Genomic DNA, 26,346 nt, shown 5'->3' with positions numbered 1-26,346 from the left:
TATTAAAGGGATTGTGTAATCTTAGACAATGACACTACATGACTGATAGTGTGTATATATATATATATAGGAAAAGGATGGCGTGGCAGCCTGGTCTGGTCTAGATCGTGACTAGCCAAAGGAGTGGGGTTTACACAGGAGGAGGGAGTTGCGAAGCGCGGGGGGTGCGGCCCATACAAAAAATTGCTGTGGGGCCCAGTCACTTCTAGCTAAGCCCCTGGTCACACGGGTTGGTTGTGCCCTGGCATACTGGCTGCGGTGTCTCCGTATATGCTGGATGCCAGGGTCAACGTCCTGTACTGCGGCCTGTGTGGTTCTGCATCGTACTCAAGTCAGGGTTAATAGTGTTCCTGGGTGTTGTAGTGCAATAGACACTAACCTGAGACGGCTGACTCTCTGCAAGGGCAGGTGATGATGAGAAATGTTCGTGACGCCAGTGCCAATTAAACGGTGGCAGGCCGTTTGCTGACAGCAGGAATAACTGAGGAACCACGTGATGTTAAAACAGAATTCAAACTTTAGTAGTCATCATATATGGACATTGACGGAAGCGCAGTTCCTTTGAAGACAGTTGATTTTCAATACAGTTGATGCAGGCAATATATATGTATATAGCAAGGTGACTTCAGAGTGTTAAACACAGGACTTGCAGTACAGGCGGCTTGCACTCTATTCCTGACTGATCCTGGGACATAGAAACTCTTCTCCAAGGCCCAATGCACTAGCTCTGGCGTATATCCTTGGCTTTATAATTATCAAGTACCTCCTCTGTTGTCTCTAGTACCTCTTGCTTTTCTTGACTTGCCTCTGTCTCTCTCTCAGCTTCCTCAGGCTCTAGAAACTTCTGAACTCCCTTCCTAGGCTAGGCCCTGCCTATTTATACTGCACTGGGAGCTCCCTCTGCTGACTGGAACAGGGATCACCTGCACAGGCCTAACTGGCTTAAAGGGAAATACACATAAAACCTAGCAGTGTCGGGTAACCTACCCGTATGCTGCACACCCCCAGACTTTAACGTGAGTAAGGCCTCGTACTCACACTCGCCTTCCTGAACCGGCATAACATGATACATAACATTGGCATTACATTATAATATGATAAATAATTATTTCACACATAAAAACATAACATTGGTAACTTCATGAACAAATGACACGAGAGAAAGGGGCGTCTTTTTACTTCTTAGGCACGGCCGCTGACCTGGCACAGCGGACTTAGGGTGAACCAGGTTAGTCCATTGTCTTTGGTGACAGTATAATAACGGAACTACCCAGGAGTTTCCTGTGGGTGTATCACAGGCAAGGGCTCACGTGGGGGAGTCCATTCTTGCGCACAAATGTCCAGCAAGGCATTACCAGTAGCAACTGCTTGGGAGGAGACACCACCAGAATAGTCAAAGTCTCCTAAACGGACTGGCGGGCGTCCCCTGGTCATCCGGGTAGACCTTCTCAATACAGGGGTCTCCTCTTCCCTTAGCAACGAGGTAGAAGAGAGAGGAGCAACAGGAGGGTCTCCATCAGTGAGATCTTGGTCAGGAACAATAGGAACAACTGGAACAACAGGAACAACTAGATCCACTAGAGGGGGAACTGGATCCGGGGCATCTTGAACCGGCTCTTCTGGAGGTGAAGCTACAGTAGGTGCCGGAGCAGGCACCAGCAAGTTCAACCATGGTGTCAGAAGCCAATGCATGGGATCAGCGTCATACCTTAGATTACTGACAGCCTGCATAGGATCCTCGGGCTGTATTGCTGACTCTGACACAGGATATTCAGATCCAGAACTCTCGGCACTGGGTTCTGGTGTCAGGCAGAGCTTCAACCGGTTTCGGTGTACAATTTGGGATCCCTTGCCTCGCCCGGGTGATCTCATAAGTGTGAGTTCCAACATTTAGGATTGCAGTGACAACATAGGGACTTCGCTCCCATTTACTGATTTACTGTCCAGTTTACTGGTACGGCGGTTATTCTTTAACCATACCGCGGCCCCTATTGTCAAGGGTTCTGCATGGGCTGCTTGATCATAGTCTCTCTGCTGTCGGTCCCTAGCATAGTCCATACGTTCCTGAACAATGGCTTTGGCTGTATTCAATCGCCTTTGATGTTCAGCAACCCAGTCGGTGTTAGGTAATGGGTTAATGCAATCAGGTACGTGTATGTCCAATGAATGATCAGCAGGCAATGTCCCTTGGCGCCCAAACATCAAGTAAAAAGGGGTATACCCAGTGGAACAATGTATGGTATGATTGTACGTGAACATGAGCTGTGGCAACAGATTAGGCCAATCTCCTCTGGTTTCAGGAGGTACAGCCCTCAGCATCTCTATCAAGGTCTGATTCATTTTTTCACATAATCCATTACCTTGAGGATGGTAGGCCGTTGTCCGGATCTTCTTACAGTTGTGTAGGCGGCACAGTTCATGGAACAGATGGGACTCAAAAGCAGATCCTTGATCGGTGAGGATCTTTTCTGGACATCCGTAGGGCAGGAGGAAGTGCTTCCAGAACAGTTCGGCTGTAGTCTTGGCTGTCTGGTCTCTCACAGGCACCGCTACAACAAACTTAGTGAAATGGTCAATGATAGTCATGGCATAAGCATACCCTGAGCGACTAGGCTCCAGTTTCACATGGTCAATGGCGACAAGTTCAAGAGGACGGGTACTTACAATAGGTCTCAGTGGTGCCCTCTGATCATGGTGCTCACTTCGTTTTAAGGCACAGGCTACACACTCCCGACACCACTTTTCCATGTCTTCTCTCATGCCCACCCAGTAAAACCGCTGGCGGATTGTAGCCTCAGTCTTTTGGACCCCAAAGTGACCGGATTGATTGTGGTACATCTCCAACACCATACCTGCATCTCGTCGGGGTATGAGAATCTGGTGTACTCTTTCGTTGGACACTGGGTCTAGGCTTCTCCGTAGCAATAGGCCCTTTTGTATGAAGAGTTGATGGCGCTGTCTCCACAGTTTGATGAGCTCAGGATCTGCACTCTTACGCCAAATCCTCTCAGGGGCTCTGCCACTAGTAATGAAGTCCAACAACTCACCCAGCACTCTACTTTCAGACTGTAGTTTCACCCACCTTTCTTCTTTAGGATCAGGCCTACTGGAGGGTGAAGGAACTGCAGCTCTGTCATTGGTAGCTCGAGCCTGATCCTGTTGAGCAAATTTGTTATAGAAAGCCGGCATCTCTACATCTTCCCAAGCATCTCGCACATCATCAGGAGCTGTCTCTGTGGGAAGCCTGGATAAAGCATCAGCATTATCATTAGTACGTCCAGCACGATATTTTACAGAGAAATCATAGTTGGCGAGGCGAGAGGCCCATCTCTGCTCCAAGGCCCCTAATTTAGCTGTATTTAGATGTGCCAGAGGGTTATTGTCAGTGAATGCAATGAACGGGGTGGCGGCTAGATAATCCTTGAATTTTTCCGTCACTGCCCACACTAATGCCAGGAACTCTAGTTTGAAGGAACTATAATTCTGGTCATTTTTCTCAGCTCCTTTCAGGGAGCGGCTTGCATATGCTATCACTCTCTCTTTTCCCTCTTGGATTTGGGCTAACACAGCTCCCAGGCCTCGCTTGCTAGCATCGGTATAAAGATGGAAAGGCTTGCTATAATCTGGATAACCTAACACAGGAGGCTCGGTCAGTTTTTTTTTTAGCAGTTGGAACGCTATCTCTCTTTCCTCATTCCACTCAATGGGCACAGGAGTTCTAGGACTTTTCTTGGGTTGCCCCCTCAAGAGCTCCTGGATAGGATCAGCTATTTGAGCAAAATGGGGGATAAAACGTCTATAGTAGCCGGCAAAACCAAGGAAACCCCTCACTTCCTTGACAGTAGTAGGAACCGGCCAATTACGGACAGCCGCTAACTTATCAGGGTCAGGTTGCACGCCCTCTCCACTTACCACATGCCCCAGGTATCTTACTGCAGGTTTGAGCAGGTGACACTTGGATGGCTTTACCTTCAAGCCATATTTGCTAAGGATTTCAAATACTTCTGCTAAATGTTTCAGATGGTCTTCATATGTTTTTGAGTACACAATGACGTCATCTAGATATAGCAGCACTGTTTCGAAGTTTTTGTGACCCAAACACCGTTCCATTAGTCTCTGGAAAGTTCCTGGGGCATTACATAGCCCGAACGGCATACAATTGAATTCGAACAGGCCCATGGGAGTAGTGAAAGCAGTCTTTTCCCTATCTGCAGGGGCCATGGGTACTTGCCAGTAGCCACTGGTCAAGTCCAATGTGGAGAAATAGGCAGAGGAGCCCAGAGCAGTTAGGGACTCCTCAATGCGGGGCAGTGGGTATGCATCTTTGTGGGTTATTTGATTAATTTTCCTATAATCCACACAGAAACGGATACCACCGTCCTTCTTCTTTACAAGGACCAGGGGTGCCGCCCACGGGCTACGGCTGTCCCGGATTACATTAGAGTCTTTCATCTCTTGGATCATTTCCTTTACAGTCTGATATGAAGTAGGCGGTAAAGGCCTGTATCTCTCCTTAATAGGAGGGTGAGAGCCAGTAGGTATGGTGTGTTGTATGGCACAAACCTCTCCATAGTCAGTAGCATGCTTACTGAAGGCCTGGTGGTGCTCTTTGACAAGCTGTATAATCCCTTCTTGTTGTTGTTGGGGGGTAGTCTCGTCCCCGACATGGAGCGCTTCCCACCAGGGCACCTGTGGCTGGGTCACTGACGGGCGTCCACTGCCTGCAGCTGGCGGCTTTTCTGTCACTGGAAGACGAATGATGTCTTGGAAGGACACCTGAGAAAGCTGGGCAACACGGCAATGCTTACTAAGCGCCACAGGATGATCACTCAGGTTAATCAGACGGACAGGTACTTTACCTTGGGAGACGTTCACCAGGCACTTGGCAGCTCTCACATAAGGGTAATCCTCCATCTGGATTGGTTCCACCAGGGCTGGATAATCTCGGCCTTGGACTCCCAGGACAGCACGACACCATAAGAGAGTTTGAGAATTAGGAGGCAAAGTCACAGGCTTAATATCACGAATCTTGGCAGTACAAATTTCTCCTTTCCCATTAGCAAACCTCTGCTGGGCACTTAACACAGTAATAGTCTTTTGAATCACCCTCCTGGATGCAGAGGAAGCAGTGGGCAAAGTCTGATGTAATACGGCAAGTATTTCTGAATAACAGTTTTTGAAGACATTGGTGCCTAGAATGACAGGATGTCCTCCTCTGTCGCCGGCCTGTACTACTATCACCCCCTGTTGAGGCAAGGTTACTTCCCCCACCTGCAGGTTGGGTTCCCAGTATCCATGAATCTTTACTGGTTTGCCGTTGCTGCCGATAATCTCCACCCAGGATTCAGGCGGCTGGGTCAACTGGTTGGTGTCCCAGAACTTTTCAAATGCAGGCAGCTGAATAGTAGTGACTTGAGACCCAGTATCTAATAGGGCTTCAAAGGGGACCCCGTTGATCTCTATATTGATTTTAGGATGGGATCCTACATACCGTGGCATCCAATTGGGATCCTTTGGACCTAGTGTTCTACCTCCCGAGGGGTGGTCCTCAGCCTCAGGGGTTGCCCGTTTAACTGCCAGCACGTGGATTCTGTGTGTCCCAGCTTTTTGCAGTATGTACACACGGGCCGCTTACGGCCTTTATTGCGCCTCCCAGGATCCCTGGGGTGAGTCTCTTGGTAAGGAGGTGGGAACGGCCTAGGAGGTGACAGGAACTCTTCCTCTGACATTATGGGTTTTTCCCATTCCTCTATCTTCCTGCACACTCTCTCTAGACTTTTGGTGAGGTGATTTACTTGCTCTGTCAGCATTGCGATAGTATCGGTAGCTGAAGCTTGAACAGCTTGACCGGCCTGAGCTGGTTAGTGATAAGCGGTTTTGGCCTGCAGGCTGATGACTCAGTTGGGGTGTTTAACTCCGTAGATACTGCTGACCCCAGAATTTTTATAGCCAGTTCTTTAAAGTCCAGAAAGGCACTGTTAGGGTGTTGGGCGGACAGCATCTTTAATTGGGTCCTTATTTGCTCACTAGACACCCCGGTGATAAATTGTTCCCTTAGGGTCTGGTCTTGGTTATCAGCCTCTTTGGGATCTATCTGAATTACAGCCCCTAAAGCCTCCTGAAGTGATAGGGCATAGTCACGGAGGGACTTACCGGACTTCTGTTTCTTGCCAAAGAAGTGCATCTTTATCTCTGAGGCAGTCCTAGTTTCAAAAGTGGCCCTGAGGCGGGTGTATATCTGTTCTAGAGTACTCCGCTCAGTAGCAGGCCAGGATAATACCTCCCTGCGGGCAGCTCCCTCCAGTTGCGCTAGCAGGATTTCCATTTGCTGGTCGGCATTTATAGGGTACAGTTTGAATAATGCCAGCAACTTTTCTTTAAAGTCTCTTAGGGTATGGGTCTCTCCTCTGTAGCGGGGGAACCATGGGGCCCCGAAATAGTAAGGCATGGTAAAGGGCATCATGCTGGGGGCAATGGGATGATTAGGAGCTGCAAGCTCTCCCGGTTCTGACATGTTAGTCTATTGAGATGTGGCCGCTGGTGACTAAAGGGGCCGGAACAATCCCCTTCCCTCCGGTTACAAGTTCTTACCGGTATCGCCGGGCTTGCGCAGGCCAAGTCTCGAGAGATTCCGGATGTCCTGAGTACGCGGTGACGTAGAAGAAGCAGGGCCGCGGCAGTGCGATGATGACGAGGGGCGGGACTCTCTGTGTCTTTGAAGGGATCCGCCCACGAAGGTCCTCAGCAGCGCGGGAAACTTTATTTCAGGCGGCCGGTGGCCATCTTGGTCCCCATTCCCTGACAGCAAGCAGGGTTGTTGAAAAGTCCATAAAACCACACTCCGGTGTGGCGATTTTCTTCCTCTGGATAGCGCAAGACTGTACAGCGTTTTTTAGAGGTTTTAGGCACACTTTGGGTATGTTTTTCAGTCCACAAAGTCCACTTTAATAAAACAGGCAATTTGTCACTTTGGTCACAGGGCAACTGTATAAGGCACAAAGTTCACGCTTCTTGCACTATAAAGCGTGCGTATCCTGTTCGTGACGCCAAAAGAGAGGTGCAGCGTACTCAAGTCAGGGTTAATAGTGTTCCTGGGTGTTGTAGTGCAATAGACACTAACCTGAGACGGCTGACTCTCTGCAAGGGCAGGTGATGATGAGAAATGTTCGTGACGCCAGTGCCAATTAAACGGTGGCACGCCGTTTGCTGACAGCAGGAATAACTGAGGAACCACGTGATGTTAAAACAGAATTCAAACTTTAGTAGTCATCATATATGGACATTGACGGAAGCGCAGTTCCTTTGAAGACAGTTGATTTTCAATACAGTTGATGCAGGCAATATATATGTATATAGCAAGGTGACTTCAGAGTGTTAAACACAGGACTTGCAGTACAGGCGGCATGCACTCTATTCCTGACTGATCCTGGGACATAGAAACTCTTCTCCAAGGCCCAATGCACTAGCTCTGGCGTATATCCTTGGCTTTATAATTATCAAGTACCTCCTCTGTTGTCTCTAGTACCTCTTGCTTTTCTTGACTTGCCTCTGTCTCTCTCTCAGCTTCCTCAGGCTCTAGAAACTTCTGAACTCCCTTCCTAGGCTAGGCCCTGCCTATTTATACTGCACTGGGAGCTCCCTCTGCTGACTGGAACAGGGATCACCTGCACAGGCCTAACTGGCTTAAAGGGAAATACACATAAAACCTAGCAGTGTCGGGTAACCTACCCGTATGCTGCAGTTCTGTTCTCCTGCTCTGATGGGGTTAACTTCCCCTGATCTGTGCCTGGGTGCGGCTTCTCAGGTGCCTCGTTAATCAGCTATGTCTAACTGTGAGCTGTGGAGCTTGCGGTCAGTGTTTCTATTTCCGTGTTTGGTGTAGCCCCTTGCTGCTGACCCAGGGGGTCTTACCGTCTGTCAGTTTGTATGGTTTTGCCTGGTTTTTCATTGTTGTATTATGTATTCTGTTTTTGCCGCGTCTGTTCGCAGGCAGCTGTTCTGTGATGTTGTGCTGTCAGGTTCTTGCCTGTTCTGATCTGTACCTGTCCTGTATAATGGTATGCCCTGGTCTGTTCTATGCCTTCCCTGTATAATCTGTATCCCTGTCTGTTCTTTGTATCGCCTAGCAGTGCGCAACTGCATCTGACAGCCTGGCAGTGTTTGAAGGGGTTCTCCCATCTCAGACAATGAGGCCATGTTGCTAGGATATGCCCCCATTGTCTGATAGGTGTGGGTTCCACCACTGGGAGGTGGTGAAGGTCCTAGTGGTGGGACCCGCACCTATCAAACAATAGCGACATGCCCCCTTTGTCTGAGATGGGAATACCCCTTTAATTGCTTCTGTTGTGTTTTGTTGGCAGTGCCTCACTGCTTCCGTTTTGCCTTCATGAGAGGGTCCCTGGCTTCCCTGGAGGGGGAATTGCTATCTGAATCTGTATCTAAATCGCTGTCTGACTCTGCTGGTACCATCGCTGGTATCTTCTGGTCCTCCGGACCAGCTGTCACTGACTTTGTGTCACTCTAGGAGTCGCTGCTGGCAACTACCTTGGCTCAAGTCTATCCTCACTACCAGAGGCTCTAGTGAATACCAGGTGTTGCTTAGTCACGCCCTTCCAGAGAGTAGCCAGTCAGTGGCAAAAGTGGGTTCACACCCTCTGGTTCGTTACACTCCCTACTTCTACATCTCTATAAAAAAGTGAGTCCTTCACCTGGATGGCTCATACTTCCAGTGCTCAGCAGATTTGGCACCGGTGCCCGGATTTCTCATTCTTCTAATGTTGTGCTGTGCAGGAGCCTTAGCAGACTACTATGACGAACCAACACCATCACCACCAGGTAATCCTAATAAGCATGCTAATGAGTCACAGGGATGAATAGAGAACCTTCTAAGGTGTATCTATGGGTTGGTTTAAATATTTCAGCTGTGTCTGGCTAGTTCTCCTGTGCTGGATACAACTGATGGCCAAGCTGGACTCTTGTCTAATGTTCATAGTTGGATTGAGTAACATTGCATATAATGAAAGAGGTCCGTGGCAAAGCTGATGCCACCAAAGACAAAAAGACCCCATAGGAAAGTATAGAATCATTTGTTTCATCACTTTTTGAATAAGGGCTTGTTTTTTCTCTGGGAAGGGAGAACTGGGGTGCATATGTGAATGAGCCTTAAAGACGTTTTCAAAGATTTTTCAAAATTAGGTCCAATGCAGGGGGCTGTAAATGAAAGGAAAAACCCTTCACCTTTTATATAACCTGCCACTCATCTGGTCCTGCAGCAATGACATCACATCCATCGTTCACATGATTTCTGCTTTCAATCACTGACCTCAGTGGTCATGTGTCATTCATTCACACATGACCACCGAAGTCATTGATTGGCAGTAGTGGTCAGTCATCAGAATGATGGATGTGACACCATCTATGTGGGAAGGTGTGGGTTCAGAGCAACTCTGAAGCTGCAGGACATGTATAAGGTAAGCCTGTTTTTACACAACCCCCAGCTCTGAGTCAAACTTTTAAAATCTCATAATATCTTCATCATGATTCCTCTCATGATTTCCCATAACATCTATCAAGATTATATTACATCAGGATATAAGAGATATAGGATGATGTCCTTTTATATACTGGAGTTTTTTCTATGTACTGTCATCTCGTTTCCATCTGTTGACTTATGAATATGTACTTCCTATATTATATATATCACATTTTTTAACCTGTTTTTAGTTTTTGTTTTTTATTTATACATTTTATATCGTATCATTTTCGTGTTTTGGGTCATATGGACTTATTAAGAAGTTGTAGTCCAAATTTAACACAAAACGCATATGCGTTTTTTAAATCGCATCAAAAACGCATGAAGAAATCGCATCATATAAATAAAGGATTCCAGTCCAGATTTTGGGGATTGCTTGTGACGATATAAAAGGGGACGACGTCCTAACAGGGATATAGCTACTGAGGAAGAGGACGGAAGTCTTCGAAACGCGTTTAGCGTTATATCCCTGTCTACAGCAACATTCCGGATATGATGATAAAGATTTAAATCATCCTTGATAAGTGGAGCGCTCCATTTCTACATTTTACCTAAAGCACCTTCTCACAGGAATACCGGAAGTGAATTTCCAAGTCCCGCGATATCTCTGAAGTACCACGTGTCTAATACCAGAGTGCGAGGACGCCGAGAGTGAGCGGTGCAGCGAGTGACCAGAGCCTGACTGCTGTAAACCCGCCCAGGACGCTACAAGTGAGCGGCACAGCGAGCGGCCAAACCGGACTGTCTGCAACATTCGTCTAAGGGTAAGCGATATTTACCTCCAACAGATTCTATGTCAAGGCCATAATACATACCGGCCAAAGGACTGCTGTAGTAAGCATTATATACAGGGGAGTGATATCCCCCAGCAGCATCAATATCACAGCCATTACAACTGGTGGATGTCCTTATTGGATCCGGAACAATTGAACACACAGACTGTGGACACTGTATAGGAGACCAAATGGTTTGGCGATTCATGCCACTCTAGAGACATTATCCTCAATAGGATTGATCAGGTTCCACACCAATAAGTTATATTGTTGTTACCCATATATCCTAGGAGGTCCCATGTTTTGACATATGCGTTTTTGTATTTATACATCTATACAACCAGGGCACTTTAGTAATTTTATTCCTTTTAGGGGTTTTTTTTAGTGCATATTTTTAATTGTATGTGTTGCTGCTACTACTCCATTGCTGAGTTGGCAGATAATAAACAGTACGTTTGATGTGTACCACATAGCGAGTGCCAGTCGTTTTTCTATCCTTTTATTCTATACTACTGGACTGACTGAGTGAGCAGCCCCTCGACTAGAGCACCCCTACCGTATTGAGGAGGGTGGTGAGCTATCCACAAACTTTTCACATTACATATTCTTTATCACTCAATTGTGGATTTAGCTCCCACCAATCTCAAGATGGATATGTGGAATCACATTGAACTGAAAAAACAAAAAGCAGACACCTTTCTATTTGAAGCACCATCAATGGAGAACAACGAAACCAAATCTGTACATGACATATTTAGAGAATTAGAATATTTGGTTATAAAACAGTTGAAACACAATTGGGAGATTAGATCCCTACGTCAATATCTTGACCAAGATAGGATCCCAAAAGGCCTACAACTATTGAAAACCCCAGCACAGGATTTATATGGGGAGGAATTTAATCTTGAGTGGACAAACCTCCTACATATACAATCACGGGCATTAGTTGAATTAATTATAAAAAGGAGAGTGCAAATTTTGGGGAATATTACAGAAGAAATTAATCGGATGAAAATAAAAATAGATTTACTACCTAAAGATAGTATTTTAAATTTATGGCAGGATAGAATATGTAAGAGTTTGGATAAGACTGAATCTGAAATAATTGCGAAAAAAAGCAAAAAACATAGTTCTGTCTCCAAACCACAATACAGAGACTATAATGAAGTAGACATCAGAGATAGACCTGTATTAATCCCTGTAGAACAAATAAGACCTACAATACCAACCAGAAATAGGTTTGAAACATTGGCGCAGCAGCCTTTTTTAGATGGGACTCCACCACACCATTCACCAAGGATGAAATCCAGACACTTACGATCACCGGAGCACAACAGGAGGGCACAGACACCCCAGAGACACCAATACAACTTGAGACATCACAATCATCACAGACAGGAAGAATCATATTACTCACCACACCCGGCACGTACACCAGGACTGAGAGATCACCAGAGAACATCACCAATATACACTCAGAGAGAAATTCAGAAACAACCACATCACAATCACCAATCAGAAACAACAAGACACGAAGGGGGAGGAAAAAGAAGGACTCACAGATAAATATAAACAACACAGAACAGGATAATATTATTAATTTAAGTAATACTAAATTGACACCGACACAAAGTTCCCTCTTGAATAAGGGGTTAAAATTTGCACCCAGCGCACAATTAAATAAATTTAATACCTACATTGGGATTCAAAAATTCATGAGGAATATATGCCTAAAAAAATACTTTATCAAAAATACGATCTTGACAACAATACAAAGAGAAGATAATTTCAAACATACAAACCTGAAGAATAAATCAAAAAAATTCCCCAGAAATGAAATCGGTCCAGAAATGGGAAGTTTCCAAAAGAATGTGGAAACTGACCTTAGAAAAATAAAAGAAAAACAACTGTATAGAAAAAATCTATCAAATGGAGAAGTGTCTGCAATCAGAGAACTACAAAAGAATGAAAAGATTACTATACGCCCCGCAGACAAAGGGGGGGCTATCGTCGTTTTGGACACCACAAAGTATATACAGGAGTGCTTGAGACAACTCTCGGATAGTCTGACATACAAAAAACTTGAATCAGATCCCACAAAGCCATTCAGTGATAGGTTGAAAGAATATTGCCAAAGAGGTACCCATACGGGCATTCTATCACAACAGGAATCTGACTATATTATGGGGACGCCCGGAAGACTCCCGGTCTTTTACTGCCTTCCTAAGGTTCATAAGGACATGGAGAGTCCTCCGGGCCGCCCCATAGTATCAGGTATTGGCTCTCTAACATGCAACTTATCAAGATATATAGACACATGGCTACAACCCATGGTGAAAACGACTACATTATATCTGAGAGATACTACTCAAATCATTCAGATATTGGAAGGGTTAAATGTGGAAGAAGACTGGATTATGACCACATTGGATATCCAGTCTCTCTACACAGTAATAGACCATGAGGCTGGGTTGAGAGCCATTAGAGCACAATTGGAGAGCAGTAAGACAATGAAAAAGCAACAATCAGAGTTTATTTTAGAGGGTATTGAACACATCTTACAACATAACTATTTTTACTTTGAAGGAAGTTTTTATTTACAGATTAGAGGAACGGCCATGGGCACCAGGTTTGCCCCCAGCTATGCAAACCTGTTCCTAGCACAATGGGAGCGGACAACCATTGATGTGCATAGAGGGGGCGACCTGGTGCTCTGGCAACGTTATATTGACGATGTTCTTTTAATATGGAAGGGAGATCAAGACAGTCTTAAGAAATTTTTAGTAGAATTAAATGTAAATAACTTGAACTTGGTTTTTACCCGTAGCACTAACATGATGGAAATTGAATTTTTAGATTTGGCAATTACGAGAGTAGCCAATAAATACATCTGCAAGACATACCAAAAACCCTCAGCCAGGAATGCATTTATATTACACTCCAGCTGCCACTTGCCAAGCTGGCTATTAAATGTACCCTTCGGACAGTTCCGTAGATTGAAACGGAACTGTACCGAAGAGGCCCAATTTGAAGTGGAAGCCCTACATCTGAGAGATAAGTTCCTGGCCAAACAATATCCGAGTAACATACTAGAAGGGTCATTGGAAAAGGTGAGAAAGCTACCAAGAAGCTCACTATTGACTGTAAAAATAGCAGAACAAAATGAGATAGACCCTCAATTCAGAATTATTCTTCCCTATATAACACAAAGGAAGAAAGTGGAAGAAATCATCAAAAGACATTGGCACCACCTTTTGCAAGATAAAGTAATAGGTAGGCTAATACCTCCAAGACCACAAATAATATACACGAGGGCGGCTAACCTAGGAATAAAAGTAGCTCCCTCGGTCAAGACTAAAAAGTTAAAAATACTAAATGCTGGAAGATTGACTAACTTGCAGGGTTTTTATAAGTGTGGCCAGTGTATCTGTTGCAAAACCACGAAAATTCCAAGAAACACGAAGAGGGTATCTTCCACACAAAATACTTTTGTGTGGGAGATAGAACAATTTCTCACGTGTAACTCTGTCAGTGTGATTTACCTAGCTCAATGTCCGTGTTCGAGACAGTATATTGGACGGACTAAGAGGGCCTTGAGAGTGAGGATATCCGAACACATTTCTAATATTAAGAAAGGATATGAGAAACACTCACTCTCAAGGCACTTCAAAGAAGTCCATGGACAAGACCCTTCAGGCTTGTCGTTTGTGGCTTTAGAAAAAATAGACAAACATTGGAGGGGCGGAAATCACATTGAACGGATGTCCAGGGCAGAATCCAAACAAATTTACAATTTCGGAAGCCTGATACCAGCTGGGCTTAATGCGGAACTGGAAATTTTTGGTTTCCTATAGAATGGGTGGTGTGCCCCTCACTCAATTGGGGATCACATTTTGGCCGTTTATCGGCAGTGTGATCCCCTCTTGTTGATGGGCCCACCTCCCCTTGCACCATTTCCCATAACATCTATCAAGATTATATTACATCAGGATATAAGAGATATATGATGATGTCCTTTTATATACTGGAGTTTTTTCTATGTACTGTCATCTCGTTTCCATCTGTTGACTTATGAATATGTACTTCCTATATTATATATATCACATTTTTTAACCTGTTTTTAGTTTTTGTTTTTTATTTATACATTTTATATCGTATCATTTTCGTGTTTTGGGTCATATGGACTTATTAAGAAGTTGTAGTCCAAATTTAACACAAAACGCATATGCGTTTTTTAAATCGCATCAAAAACGCATGAAGAAATCGCATCATATAAATAAAGGATTCCAGTCCAGATTTTGGGGATTGCTTGTGACGATATAAAAGGGGACGACGTCCTAACAGGGATATAGCTACTGAGGAAGAGGACGGAAGTCTTCGAAACGCGTTTAGCGTTATATCCCTGTCTACAGCAACATTCCGGATATAATGATAAAGATTTAAATCATCCTTGATAAGTGGAGCGCTCCATTTCTACATTTTACCTAAAGCACCTTCTCACAGGAATACCGGAAGTGAATTTCCAAGTCCCGCGATATCTCTGAAGTACCACGTGTCTAATACCAGAGTGCGAGGACGCCGAGAGTGAGCGGTGCAGCGAGTGACCAGAGCCTGACTGCTGTAAACCCGCCCAGGACGCTACAAGTGAGCGGCACAGCGAGCGGCCAAACCGGACTGTCTGCAACATTCGTCTAAGGGTAAGCGATATTTACCTCCAACAGATTCTATGTCAAGGCCATAATACATACCGGCCAAAGGACTGCTGTAGTAAGCATTATATACAGGGGAGTGATATCCCCCAGCAGCATCAATATCACAGCCATTACAACTGGTGGATGTCCTTATTGGATCCGGAACAATTGAACACACAGACTGTGGACACTGTATAGGAGACCAAATGGTTTGGCGATTCATGCCACTCTAGAGACATTATCCTCAATAGGATTGATCAGGTTCCACACCAATAAGTTATATTGTTGTTACCCATATATCCTAGGAGGTCCCATGTTTTGACATATGCGTTTTTGTATTTATACATCTATACAACCAGGGCACTTTAGTAATTTTATTCCTTTTAGGGTTTTTTTTTAGTGCATATTTTTAATTGTATGTGTTGCTGCTACTACTACATTGCTGAGTGGGCAGATAATAAACAGTACGTTTGATGTGTACCACATAGCGAGTGCCAGTCGTTTTTCTATCCTTTTATTCTATACTACTGGACTGACTGAGTGAGCAGCCCCTCGACTAGAGCACCCCTACCGTATTGAGGAGGGTGGTGAGCTATCCACAAACTTTTCACATTACATGATTCCTCTCATGTCATTGTCTCCATCTCTTTAAGGCTCATCCTCTTCCTCTATTTCCTTTATGTCTATTGTACATTACAGTTAAGTATAGAATAAAAGCTTTTTCTTGATTTGGTCAAGATTCCATTGGTTTCCTCCAACGTCTCACTCAACAAACTTAAATTAATGGAAATCCCCTTTGACAGATGTCCACCAGGAAGGATAGGGGGGTCTATAGACATTTACATATATCCTCACTCTGATGTGTCTACACATGTCCATTCCACCATTTAACCTTTAATAGGTCATCATGCTGATCTCCTGGAGTTAGATTTACCAGAGACATTTACCATGAGTGTCTGACCAGTAAAGCATATTTTCACCATAGACATGATGATCAATGTTATTAGAGATTAGGGTTGAGCGAAACCGAACTGTAAAGTTCGGGTTCGTACCGAACTTTAGGATTTTTGGACCCCGAACCCGAACATTTCAGTAAAAGTTCGTGTTCAGTGTTCGGCGCTTTCTTGGCGCTTTTTGAAGGGCTGCAGAGCGGCCAATCAAAAAGCGGTTAACTGTCTGACCTTAGAAGCCATCACTAATGGCATGTCTGTGATTGGCCAGTGCAGCATGTGACCCAGGCTCTATATAAGCTGGAGTCACGTAGCGCTGCACGTCACTCTGCTGTGCTTAGTGTAGGGGGAGGATGCTGCTGGGGATTTCAGGGAGAGAATAGGAGAGACTCTTTGCTCAAAATCTGAATCTAACTCAGCGATCTACATACATTGTGTTTTGTGGGTGCAGGGCACAATCTTTTTATCCTGCCCTGAGCCCAGTGACGAAAAAAAATAACTTTAATAAGTCAGTTAGGTGGGCAGCCATTTTATGCAAGCTCAGTGCACCAGCTTTTGGGACATTGAAAATCCCAATTTTTTTGGCAATATACAACATCTGGATTAGTCAGTGTGCAATTTAAGCTAAAAATACACCCATCATTTTTTGTGGTTTTAACCGCCTCACGTCCGCCCATAGGATATAAACGTCCTATGGGTGGACGTCTATTTCTGACAGCACGTTTTAAAACGTCCTGTCAGAAATAGCAGCTGCACGCTAATCGTGCAGCTGCTGATCGGGTTGCCCGCTGTCAGTGACAGCAGGGCAACCCTAAGACAAGGCAGGGACAGTGCCCAGATGTCCCTGCCTTCACGATCGCTGCAGACACAGCGCTCACCGAGCGCTGTGTCTGCAGAGAAGGAAGCGCTATGCGCTTCCTGTTCCGGCCCGGCGGTCATGTGACCGCCGTGACCGGAGTGTGCAGGAGCTGTGTGAGGTCTCTCAGAGACCTCGATCAGCCCTGCTGTGAGGCTGTACAGCGCAGGATTGCTGCTGTACAGCCTCTCTAGGGGTGCATTTGTCCTGTAACTGGGGCTACTATGTCAGCCCCAGTTACAGGAGAAATCAACAGTGAAAAAAAAAAGAAAAAGTGAAGCAAATGTCCCCCAGAGGTCTTGTATGACCTTATGGGGGACGAAAAGTGTAAAATAAAATAAAAATAAAATAAAGGGTTGAAAAAATAAAATAAAAAAAAGTTTCAAATGAAAAAAAAAAAAAAATCCCAAGTAAGGAAAAAAAAAAAAAAAAAAAATAGAAAAAATAAAATAAAATAGACATATTTAGTATTGCCGCGTACGTAAAAACCAGCTCTATAAAAATATCAGATGGCCTAACCCCTCGGGTGAACACCGTAAAAAAAGAAAAAAAAAAACGGTGTCAAAACAAGCAATTTTTGTCACCTTGCATCACAAAAGGTGCAACACCAAGTGATCAAAAACGCGTATGTCCCACAAAATGGTACCAATAAAACCGTCACCTCATCCCGCAAAAAATGAGCCCCTACATAAGAAAATCTCTCAAAAAATAAAAAAACTATAGCTCTCAGAACATGGACACATTAAAACATAATTTTTTGGTTTCAAAAATGCTATTATTGTGTAAAACTTTAATAAATGAGAAAAAGTATACATATTAGGTATCGCCACGTCCGTAACAATCTGCTCTATAAAAATGTCACTTGACTGAACCCCTCAGGTGAACGCTGTAAAAATAAATAAATAGAAACTGTGCTAAAACAACCAATTTTTTGGTCACCTTGCCCCATAAAGTGTTATAATGAATGATCAAAAAATCATATGTACCCAAAAATAGTACTAATAAAACTGGCACCTTATCCCCTAGTTTCCAAAATGGGGTCACTTCTTGGGAGTTTCTACTGTAAGGGTGCATCAGGGGGCTTCAAATGGGACATGGCATCTAAAAACCATGTGGAGTTCCTTTTCTTCTGAGCCCTGCCGTGTGCCCATACAGCAGTTTATGACCACATGTGGGGTGTTTCTGTAAACCGCAGAATCTGGGTAATAAATATTGAGTTTTGTTTGGCTGTTAACCATCGATGTGTTAAAGAAAAAAATTGATTAAAATGGAAAATCTGCCAAAAAAGTGAAATTTAAAAATTTGATCTCCATTTTCCTTTAATTCTTGTGGAACGCCTAAAGGGTTAACAAAGTTTGTAAAATCGGTTTTGAATACCTTGAGGGGTGTAGTTTCTACAATGGGGTCATTTATGGGGGTTTCCACTATGTAGGCCCCACAAAGTGACTTCAGACCTGAACTGGTCCTTATAAAGTAGGTTTTGGCAATTTTCTTAAAAATTTTAAGAATTGCTTCTAAAATTCTAAGCCTTCTAACGTTCTAAAAAAATAAAATGACATTTCCAAAATGATGCCAACATAAAGTAGACATATGGGGAATGTTAAATAATAAATATTTTATGAGGTATCACTTTCTGTTTTAAAAGCAGAGAAATTGATATTTAGAAAATTGCGAATTTTTCAAATTTTTGGGTAAATTTGGGATTTTTTCATAAATAAAGGTGAAATATTTTGACTCAAATTTATGACTATCATGAAGTACAATGTGTCACGAGAAAACAATCTCTAAATGACTTGGATAAATAAAGGCGTTCCAAAGTTATTACCACATAAAGTGAGATATGTCAGTTTTGCAAAATTTGGCCTGGTCAGGAAGGGGGCAAAGGGCCCAGATGGGAAGTGGTTAAAAACACACTTTTTTGCCAAAAAACACTATTTTCAGGCCTTGCAGCATCAGCACGTGTGACATTACAGGCTTATATACTGCTGTCAAATTCAGTTGTTAAACAAACACTCGTTTGGGTAAAAAAATTAGTTGGCAGCCTTTGATGGAGATGTCATTGTGAGATACACCCTTAATACATTTAGATTCAGAGATTTGAAATACCGCCATTTGGTGCACCAATGTTTAATTGAGGCCTACAGTGGTTCAGGCCGTGTGAGATACACCCTTTACATACAGGGGTTTGATTTAGGCTTTTGAAAAACAGCCATTTTGGGCAAAGAAATCTTTAATTCATGCCTACAGTGGGTCATGCGTGTGAGATACACCCTGTATTTACAGGGGTTATATTTTTTTATTAATATAACACCCTTTTTGGGGCAAAATACACAATATTTCAGGCCTTGCAGCATAAGCACGTTTAAAATTCCTGGGTTATACACTGCTGCCATATTGAATTATTAAACAAACACCCATTTGGGCAAAAAAAGTTTATTTGGCAGCCTTTGCTGCGTATGTCATTGTGAGATACACCCTTAATACATTTGGGTTAGATTCAGAGATTTGAAATACCGCCATTTGCTGCACCAATATTTAATTCAGGCCTACAGTGGTTCAGGCCATGTGAGATACACCCTTTACATACAGGGGTTTGATTCAGGCATTTGAAATACAGCAATTTTGGGCAAAGAAATCTTTAATTAAGGCCTAGTCTGGTTCTGGCTGTGTAAGATACACCCTTTACATACTGTCGTTCTATTCTACTATTAATTAAACACCCATTTAGGGCAAGATCCTAAATTCAAGAAATATGAGGAGAGCGTCAAATAAGGAACGTGGCCCAGGTCGTAGTGCTGCTGGTGGAGCTCCTGTTGCAGAGAGAGGACGTGGCCGATCTGTGCCAGCTACATGCACAAGGGAAACCCCTTCCTCAGGTGCGAGTAAGCGACAGAACCTGCAGCGGTATTTGGTCGGGCCTAATGCGGCTCTACGAATGGTGAAGCCTGAACAAGTACAGGCGATAGTAGATTGGGTTGCTGACAGTGGATCCAGTTCCTTCACATTATCTCCCACCCAGTCTCCTGCTGAAAGACCACAGTTGGCACCTGCAGCCGATGTCCATCAGTCTTTCACCTTACCCCCTTGCAAATCAGCCAAGCAGTCTGAGCCCCAAGTCATGCAGCAGTCTCTTCTGCTTTTTGATGACTCTGTTAGCAGGGTTTCCCAGGGCCATCCACCTAGCCCTGCCCCAGAAGTGGAAGAGATTGAGTCCACCGATGCCCAACCACTTATCTTTCAAGATGAGTACATGGGAGGACCATCACAGCGCGTCACGTATGATGACGAAACACAGGTGTCAACTGCTGTGGCTTTCAAAAGTGTGCAGACCGACAAGGAAGGCAGGGGTGAAGACTGGGTGGAAGATGATGTAGAGGACGATGAGGTCCTCGACCCCACATGGAATCAAGGTCATGCGAGTGACCTATGTATTTCGGAGGAAGAGGCGGTGGTCGCACAGAGCCACCAGCACAGCAGAAGAGGGAGCAGGGTGCAAAAGCGGAGTGACCGTCCTCTAGCCAGCGGACACAATACAGTCTGTGTGGGCCTGACACACACGGGCTTGCAAATGGGATTAGATCACAAGAGACAGCAGTATGGTTCGCTGGTTTTCCGGAAAAATGTGCTTTGATCCGAACTAATTTGCGACGAATCGCATTACAAACGGCTATTTCCTGTCTGCAGAGAGCCTTTTTAGGGGTGTAGAACACTGTGCCTTGCAGTAACACGCATAGGGAGTCTGCTGGGGTAGTGAAATAATACTGTGAGTCCGTATGACATGCAGATGACAGGCGTCACTCTTAGAATCACTGCACACTTCACTTATTTGGGCAGTCACAGGGCCAAAACTGACCCAATAAATGAAGTATTAACTCAGCCTTACAGGTCGATGTTAGTGTAAAGAAGAAGCGCATTCCTTTTACACCCTCGTCAGCTGATTCCACATAGATGCCTACAGAAACTGTTCTATTAAACGCTTATACAAGTAGAACCCCCGACAGAGTGGAGAGGGTGTCAGCAGTAAGTTTGTGTTGACATCACTGATTATTTTGCCCTTCATCTTATCCATCAGAACAATAACCCACAAAAAACTGATTCATCTTGGCAAAGGTCAGTCTCTCCACATTTTGGGTGGACAGGCGAGTTCTCCTTGGGATAACTATGGCCCCCGCCGCACTAAACACCCACTCTGATGCCACACTACTGTCAGGGCAGGACAGCTTTTCCAGGGCAAACTCAGCAATTTGCAGCCACAAATTCAGTTTGGCTGCCCAGTAGTCCAGTGGATCTTCAATGTGGGGTGGCAGGGTGCTGTCCAAATATGCCACCAACTGCTGGTTCGGGTTCTGCTCTACGTCTAGCTGCTGCTGCTACTGCTGGTGAGTAGTTTCTTCACTATGCGGGTGAAGAAAGCTGCTCATCAGTGACTGTAGACTCAGGCTGCTGCTGATGGAGCTGGTACTGCTCCTGCCACCCTACTCCTCCATAGCAGCCATGGCATTGGAACGTGAGCACAGAGGGCGCCTCAGGTCAGACCTGTGAGAGGATGGACGATGACGCAGATAGGCAGTGGCCAACTGACTACATAGGATGTCTCTGTAATAGTTCAGTTTGTCCTCCCTCTTGGTGGGTGTAAAAAAGGCCCCCATTCTAGACCAGTAGCGAGGGTCCAACAAGGTGGAGAGCCAGAAGTCATCCCTCTGCCGAATGTTGACAATTCGGCTATCACTACGCAAGCAAGTGAGCATGCATCGTGCCATTTGTGCAAGTGACTCGGTGGGACTCCCTGCCTCTATCTCCACTGCCTACTGCCACGGTGTGTCTGGGTCCTCTGTCTCATCTTCCTCATCGCCCTGTAGCTCCTCTGGCTGCTCCTGCTGCTCCTGTCCTGTCAGCTGAGTAGAAAAACCACCCATTTGTCTACCCATTGTCTGTGCTCCAATGTCCTCCTCCCCCTCCTCCTCCTCTTCCAGTTCAGCCGTGAGATCAAGGCTCCACGTGTTCTGTTCCCGGACCAGCCTTTGTTACCAGCATCTGTTCCAGGACATGAAGCAGTGGAATGAAGTTGTTCATTCCATAGTCCTGGTGACTGACAAATAAAGTGGCCTCCTCAAAGGGCCTGAGTAAACGACAGGTGTTATACCTGAGCTGCCAGTGGCTGACATCGAAGTTACACAGTGGAGTACTTCTATCCGCTTGCATCATCAAGAAATCGTTGATGGCTTTTCTCTGTTCGTATAGTTGGTCCAACATATGGAGGGTGCAATTCCAACGAGTGGAAACGTCACATATCAGCCTATGTTGGGGGATGCCGTTCTGCCGCTGCAACTGAAGGAGGGTGTGTTTTGAGGTGTACTAGTGGCTGAAGTGCATGCAAAGTTTCCTGGCCATTTTTAGGATGTCTTGCAGATGGGTGTAAGACTTCAGGAACCATTTGACAATCAGATTGAACACGTGTACCATGCAGGGTGCATGGCTCAGCCTTCCTTGATGCAGCGCCGACACTATGTTCTTCCCGTTGTCGGTCAGCATGGTTCCGATTTTCAGTTGTCGCGGAGAAAGCCAGATTTCGATTTCTTGATGCATTACGCGGAGCAGTTCCTCCCCTGTGTTACTATGTTAGGCAATGCAAACCAGGTGCAGAACAGCGTGACACCGCCGAGCCCTGCACATGTGGTATGCTGGAGGGGCACTGTGACTTGTCCCTGCATTGGAGGCTGGGGACATGGTGGAGGATGAGGAGGCAGAGGCGGACATTTTTTCGCAGGACCAATGGTGTGACAACGAGGAGGCGGAAGCGGCGTGACCTGGCCAAGTTGCTGGTGTGGCTGTGCTGGCCTGACCTGGCCAAGTTGCTGGTGTGGCTGTGCAGGAACCACATTCACCCAGTGAGCCGTAAAGGACATGTATTGTCCCTGACCGTAGTTACAGCTCCACACGTTGGCACTGCCGTGCACTTTGGCAGACATCGACAGGCTCAAGGACTGGCCCACCTTCTGTTCTACATGTGTGTGCAGGGCTAGTACTGCCTTTTTCACAACTGACGGCTTGGGACTCTCCCCCTCGGCTCGCCACAAGCCATCAGTTCCCTGAAAGGTGCAGAGTCCAACACTTGGAAAGGGAGGGACTGCAGCACCAGCAACTTGGACAGGAGCACGTTCAGCTTCTTTGTCGTTGGATGCGTGCATGCATACTGCTGTCTCTTGGCAATCGCTTCGGTGATTGATTGCTGACAGAATGACTGACGAGGAGTAGGAGCAGGAAAATCTGGACCAGCAAAAGATGGGATTGACAGACAGCTCACTTCGGCTGAGGTGGTGGAGCTTTGACTGGCTGAAACTGGGTACGTGCCACTGGGTGACATAGCGGTAGCTGCTGCAGGCTGGACCACCACATCAGAGCCACAGTTCTCCCAGGCCACTTTATGGTGACTCTGCATATGTTGACTCAGGGCCGTGGTGCACCCTACCCACGCTTCACCTTCTGCTCACATATTCTACATATGGCCATGTTGACCTCCTCTGGCGGCTTCACAAAAAACTGTCACACCTCCGAGTTCCTGATTTTCCCTCCAACACTATTCACTGGCTGACTGCTACTGCCGCTGCCTCGGTAAACTCCTGCACCACTCCTTTCCAGGCAGATAGGCTGCTGCATAGCAGGTGTTCTACCCCATGCCCATTTGGCTCCCGACCTCCCACTGCTGCCACCCTGCTGACTCCCGGCCACGCTAGCGACTTGCTGGCTTCGCCGCTGGCTCACTAGCAAGCTGCCACCTTCTTCTCCTGATGATGACGAAGCCCCTTCTTCACCCTGCTCCCAAGTGCAATCGGCTTCATCATCATCGAGTAGTGTCTGCACATCACTGATGACTTCCTCAATGGTCTCTGGGTCAGGAGCCTGACCGCTCGAAACACACAAGCTCTCCTCATCACTATTTTTCTGCCTAGTGGAGGAAGCGGCAGATGTCTCCTCCAGATCTTGGCTGGGCAGTAGCTGCTGACTGTCCTCTAGTAGCTCTTCCTCGCTGCAAAGTGGAGTCGAGTTTTCAGCATATAATACTTCTTGCTGTGAGGGAACTTAAAAGGACAGAGGCAGGTTGAGGAAAGGTGAGGGCACAGGGCCTGTTGCCGGGCAATGCCAACTAAGTGTTATGTCTGATGAACCCACTGACTGTTGGCTGGGGGTGTCTGATGTCACTTGGGATGACGTTGATGACCGAGTTAACCAATCAAGAACTGCTGGGTTGCTGGTCAAGAAACGACCGCTAGATGACTCCTGCTGCCACGTCCCCTTACTCTGCTGCGACCAGTGCGTGCGCCAGAAACATTCAGGCCTCTGCCACTCCTCTGTGCATGGCCTGGCACTTCTCTGTCTGACAGACTTGTAGCTAAACTAAACAAATTAAACAGAAATTAAAACACCCCTAAAAGCGACGAATATATTTTTCTTTTTGTACTGAAATAGGCCAATAAATTATTTTACCGCAAATAACACCAAATGTGAACAGCGTCCATTTTTCTCGTATTGTACTATAATAGGGCACTAAACGCTTTCACCATATATAGCTGCAGAAGTGAACAGAGTATATATTTCTCTTTTTCCACAGATATAAGCCACTAAAGGCTTTTCAACATAACACTTACCTACAACAAATTGCTGGAATGACAGAGCTGTATAATGGCTATTTGGATCCCCAATTAATCTTTCCCTGCACTTGTAAGGCCTCATGCACACGACCATTGTTTTGGTCTACATCCGAGCCACAGTTTTTGCGGCTTGGATGCGGACCCATTCACATCAATGGGGCCGCAAAAGATGCAGACAGCACTTCTCAGCGTTTCTCCGTTCCGTGGTCCGCATAAAAAATATAACCTGTCCAATTCTTGTCCGTTTTGTGGACAAGAATAGGCAGTTATATTTATGGCTGAGCTGAGTTGTGGAAGTTGGTTCAACCTATAGTATATACAATCCAAGCAAAGAGAAAGTCAGAAGAATTATATCTGACCAACACCATCATTGTAGGTTAGAGTTCAGTGATTGTCAAGAGTCCACACGGACAAAGCTATGGAACATCTACTGGTTTTACAGTTATGCCCAGGGGCGTCGTTAGGTCAAACATTCGGGGCTTGAGCCCTGTATGTTTTGTCCAGTGCCCCGAATGTTATGTTATGCTGGTAGCATTTTTGGCTATTCCAGGGCCCTTTAATATTGATTCGACCTGGGCAACCCCACAGATCATCTCCCCACCCTCCTTGTACTTGTTCCGCTACTTGCAGGCTGCGCGAGCATGAGTTCATTCACTTTGGTGCACAATCCCGTCCTGCGGCGCGTGATCCCGCGAGACCCGCCACGGGAGGTCACGAGTCTCGTGGGATCATGCGCCGCAGGACGGGATTGCGCACCGAAGTGACTGAACTCATGACCGTGCAGCACTCAAGTAGCGGATCAGCGGAACAAGTACAAGGTGTGCACACATCTTCCAGGACACAAGCCTGTAAGTATAAATGTAGTTCTTCCCCTCCACTAACAAGCAGCAGACAGTTATCAGGATGGAACTGTTCCTTCCCGATAATTGTACGCAGAGTTGGCGAGGGACACAAAATGCACCTTTACATTATTATAATTTTTTTTTACAAATTTTATTTTAGCATTAAAAGATTATTCCAATTTCCAGTTAAAGAAAGTAGTCCCCTATCCACTATTGGATTGGTGAGGGTCCTATGGGTTCCCCAACCCCCCCTCCTCAGATCACGATAATGGGGGCTCTGTATCCTGTGAAGCCCACCTGAAATGGACGGATAGGCTGGTCAGAAATGTGCACAATTCCTCTATTCTTTTCTATCGGAGTGCCAGAGATAGCCGATTGCTGTACATAGCCATCTCCGGAACCTCCATAGAAATAAAACCTGTTATTTAAGTACGTTGGCTTGTATGTTATTTCTTATTATGCAAATTTCCACTCAGTGGGCTTGAGCCCCGGATGTTTTCAGACCCCAGCAACGCCCCCGGTTATGCCTCTGGTCCTTCTGAATGAGACAGTTCTGTCAACACAAGGAAAATCTTTCTACCAAGAACAAAGCTGGTCACAGACGGGATCATTTGACCAAAGTGTTTATTACTGATATTTGTCACTTTTTGAATCTGGTTTATAAGAGGCTACATGTAACTACCTGATACGTTTGTGACACATCAACTTCTTTATTTACAGAGAAATCTGGAAAATGTCCCCTAGATCCATTAGCAAAGTGTCGTCCTAAAATTCCTCCTGATCAGTGCAATTTGGACGATGACTGTTATGGAAAAGAAAAGTGCTGCAGGATTCGGTGCACCAGAGAATGCATAGATCCCATCGAGGGTAAGTTCATTAGAAATCAAACTCAACAGGTAGATGGAGCTCATTATTAGACAGGATTTGGTGCAAATCATGAACTGCAGTGGAGTAAACACCTTAAAAACAAGGAACTCACTCAGGCTCCCCCTCCTACCTCTTCTGCTGCTGCCGCCGCCTCGGCCTCTTCCTCCGCCTCTGGAGGAACGTTGG

General features: G+C 45.4%; 1 protein-coding gene across 1 annotated transcript in view; it reads left to right on the top strand.

Moving 5' to 3' along the window:
* The first annotated feature begins 8,696 nt into the window (after positions 1 to 8,696).
* Positions 8,697 to 26,346, top strand: part of LOC120997031 (WAP four-disulfide core domain protein 5-like) — a 34,054-nt gene continuing 16,404 nt past the window's right edge. Inside the window, exons 1-2 of the mRNA XM_040426942.1 lie at positions 8,697 to 8,835; positions 26,014 to 26,160. Of these exons, the coding sequence (XP_040282876.1) occupies positions 8,775 to 8,835; positions 26,014 to 26,160 (208 nt within the window). The 5' untranslated portion in view covers positions 8,697 to 8,774. The remainder of the gene's footprint in view (positions 8,836 to 26,013; positions 26,161 to 26,346) is intronic.

The sequence above is a fragment of the Bufo bufo genome, chromosome 4, assembly GCF_905171765.1.
Source record: "Bufo bufo chromosome 4, aBufBuf1.1, whole genome shotgun sequence".
Lineage (NCBI taxonomy): Eukaryota > Metazoa > Chordata > Amphibia > Anura > Bufonidae > Bufo > Bufo bufo.
The sequence above is the reverse complement of the archived record's forward strand: the minus strand, read 5'-3'. Positions and strand labels throughout refer to the sequence as shown.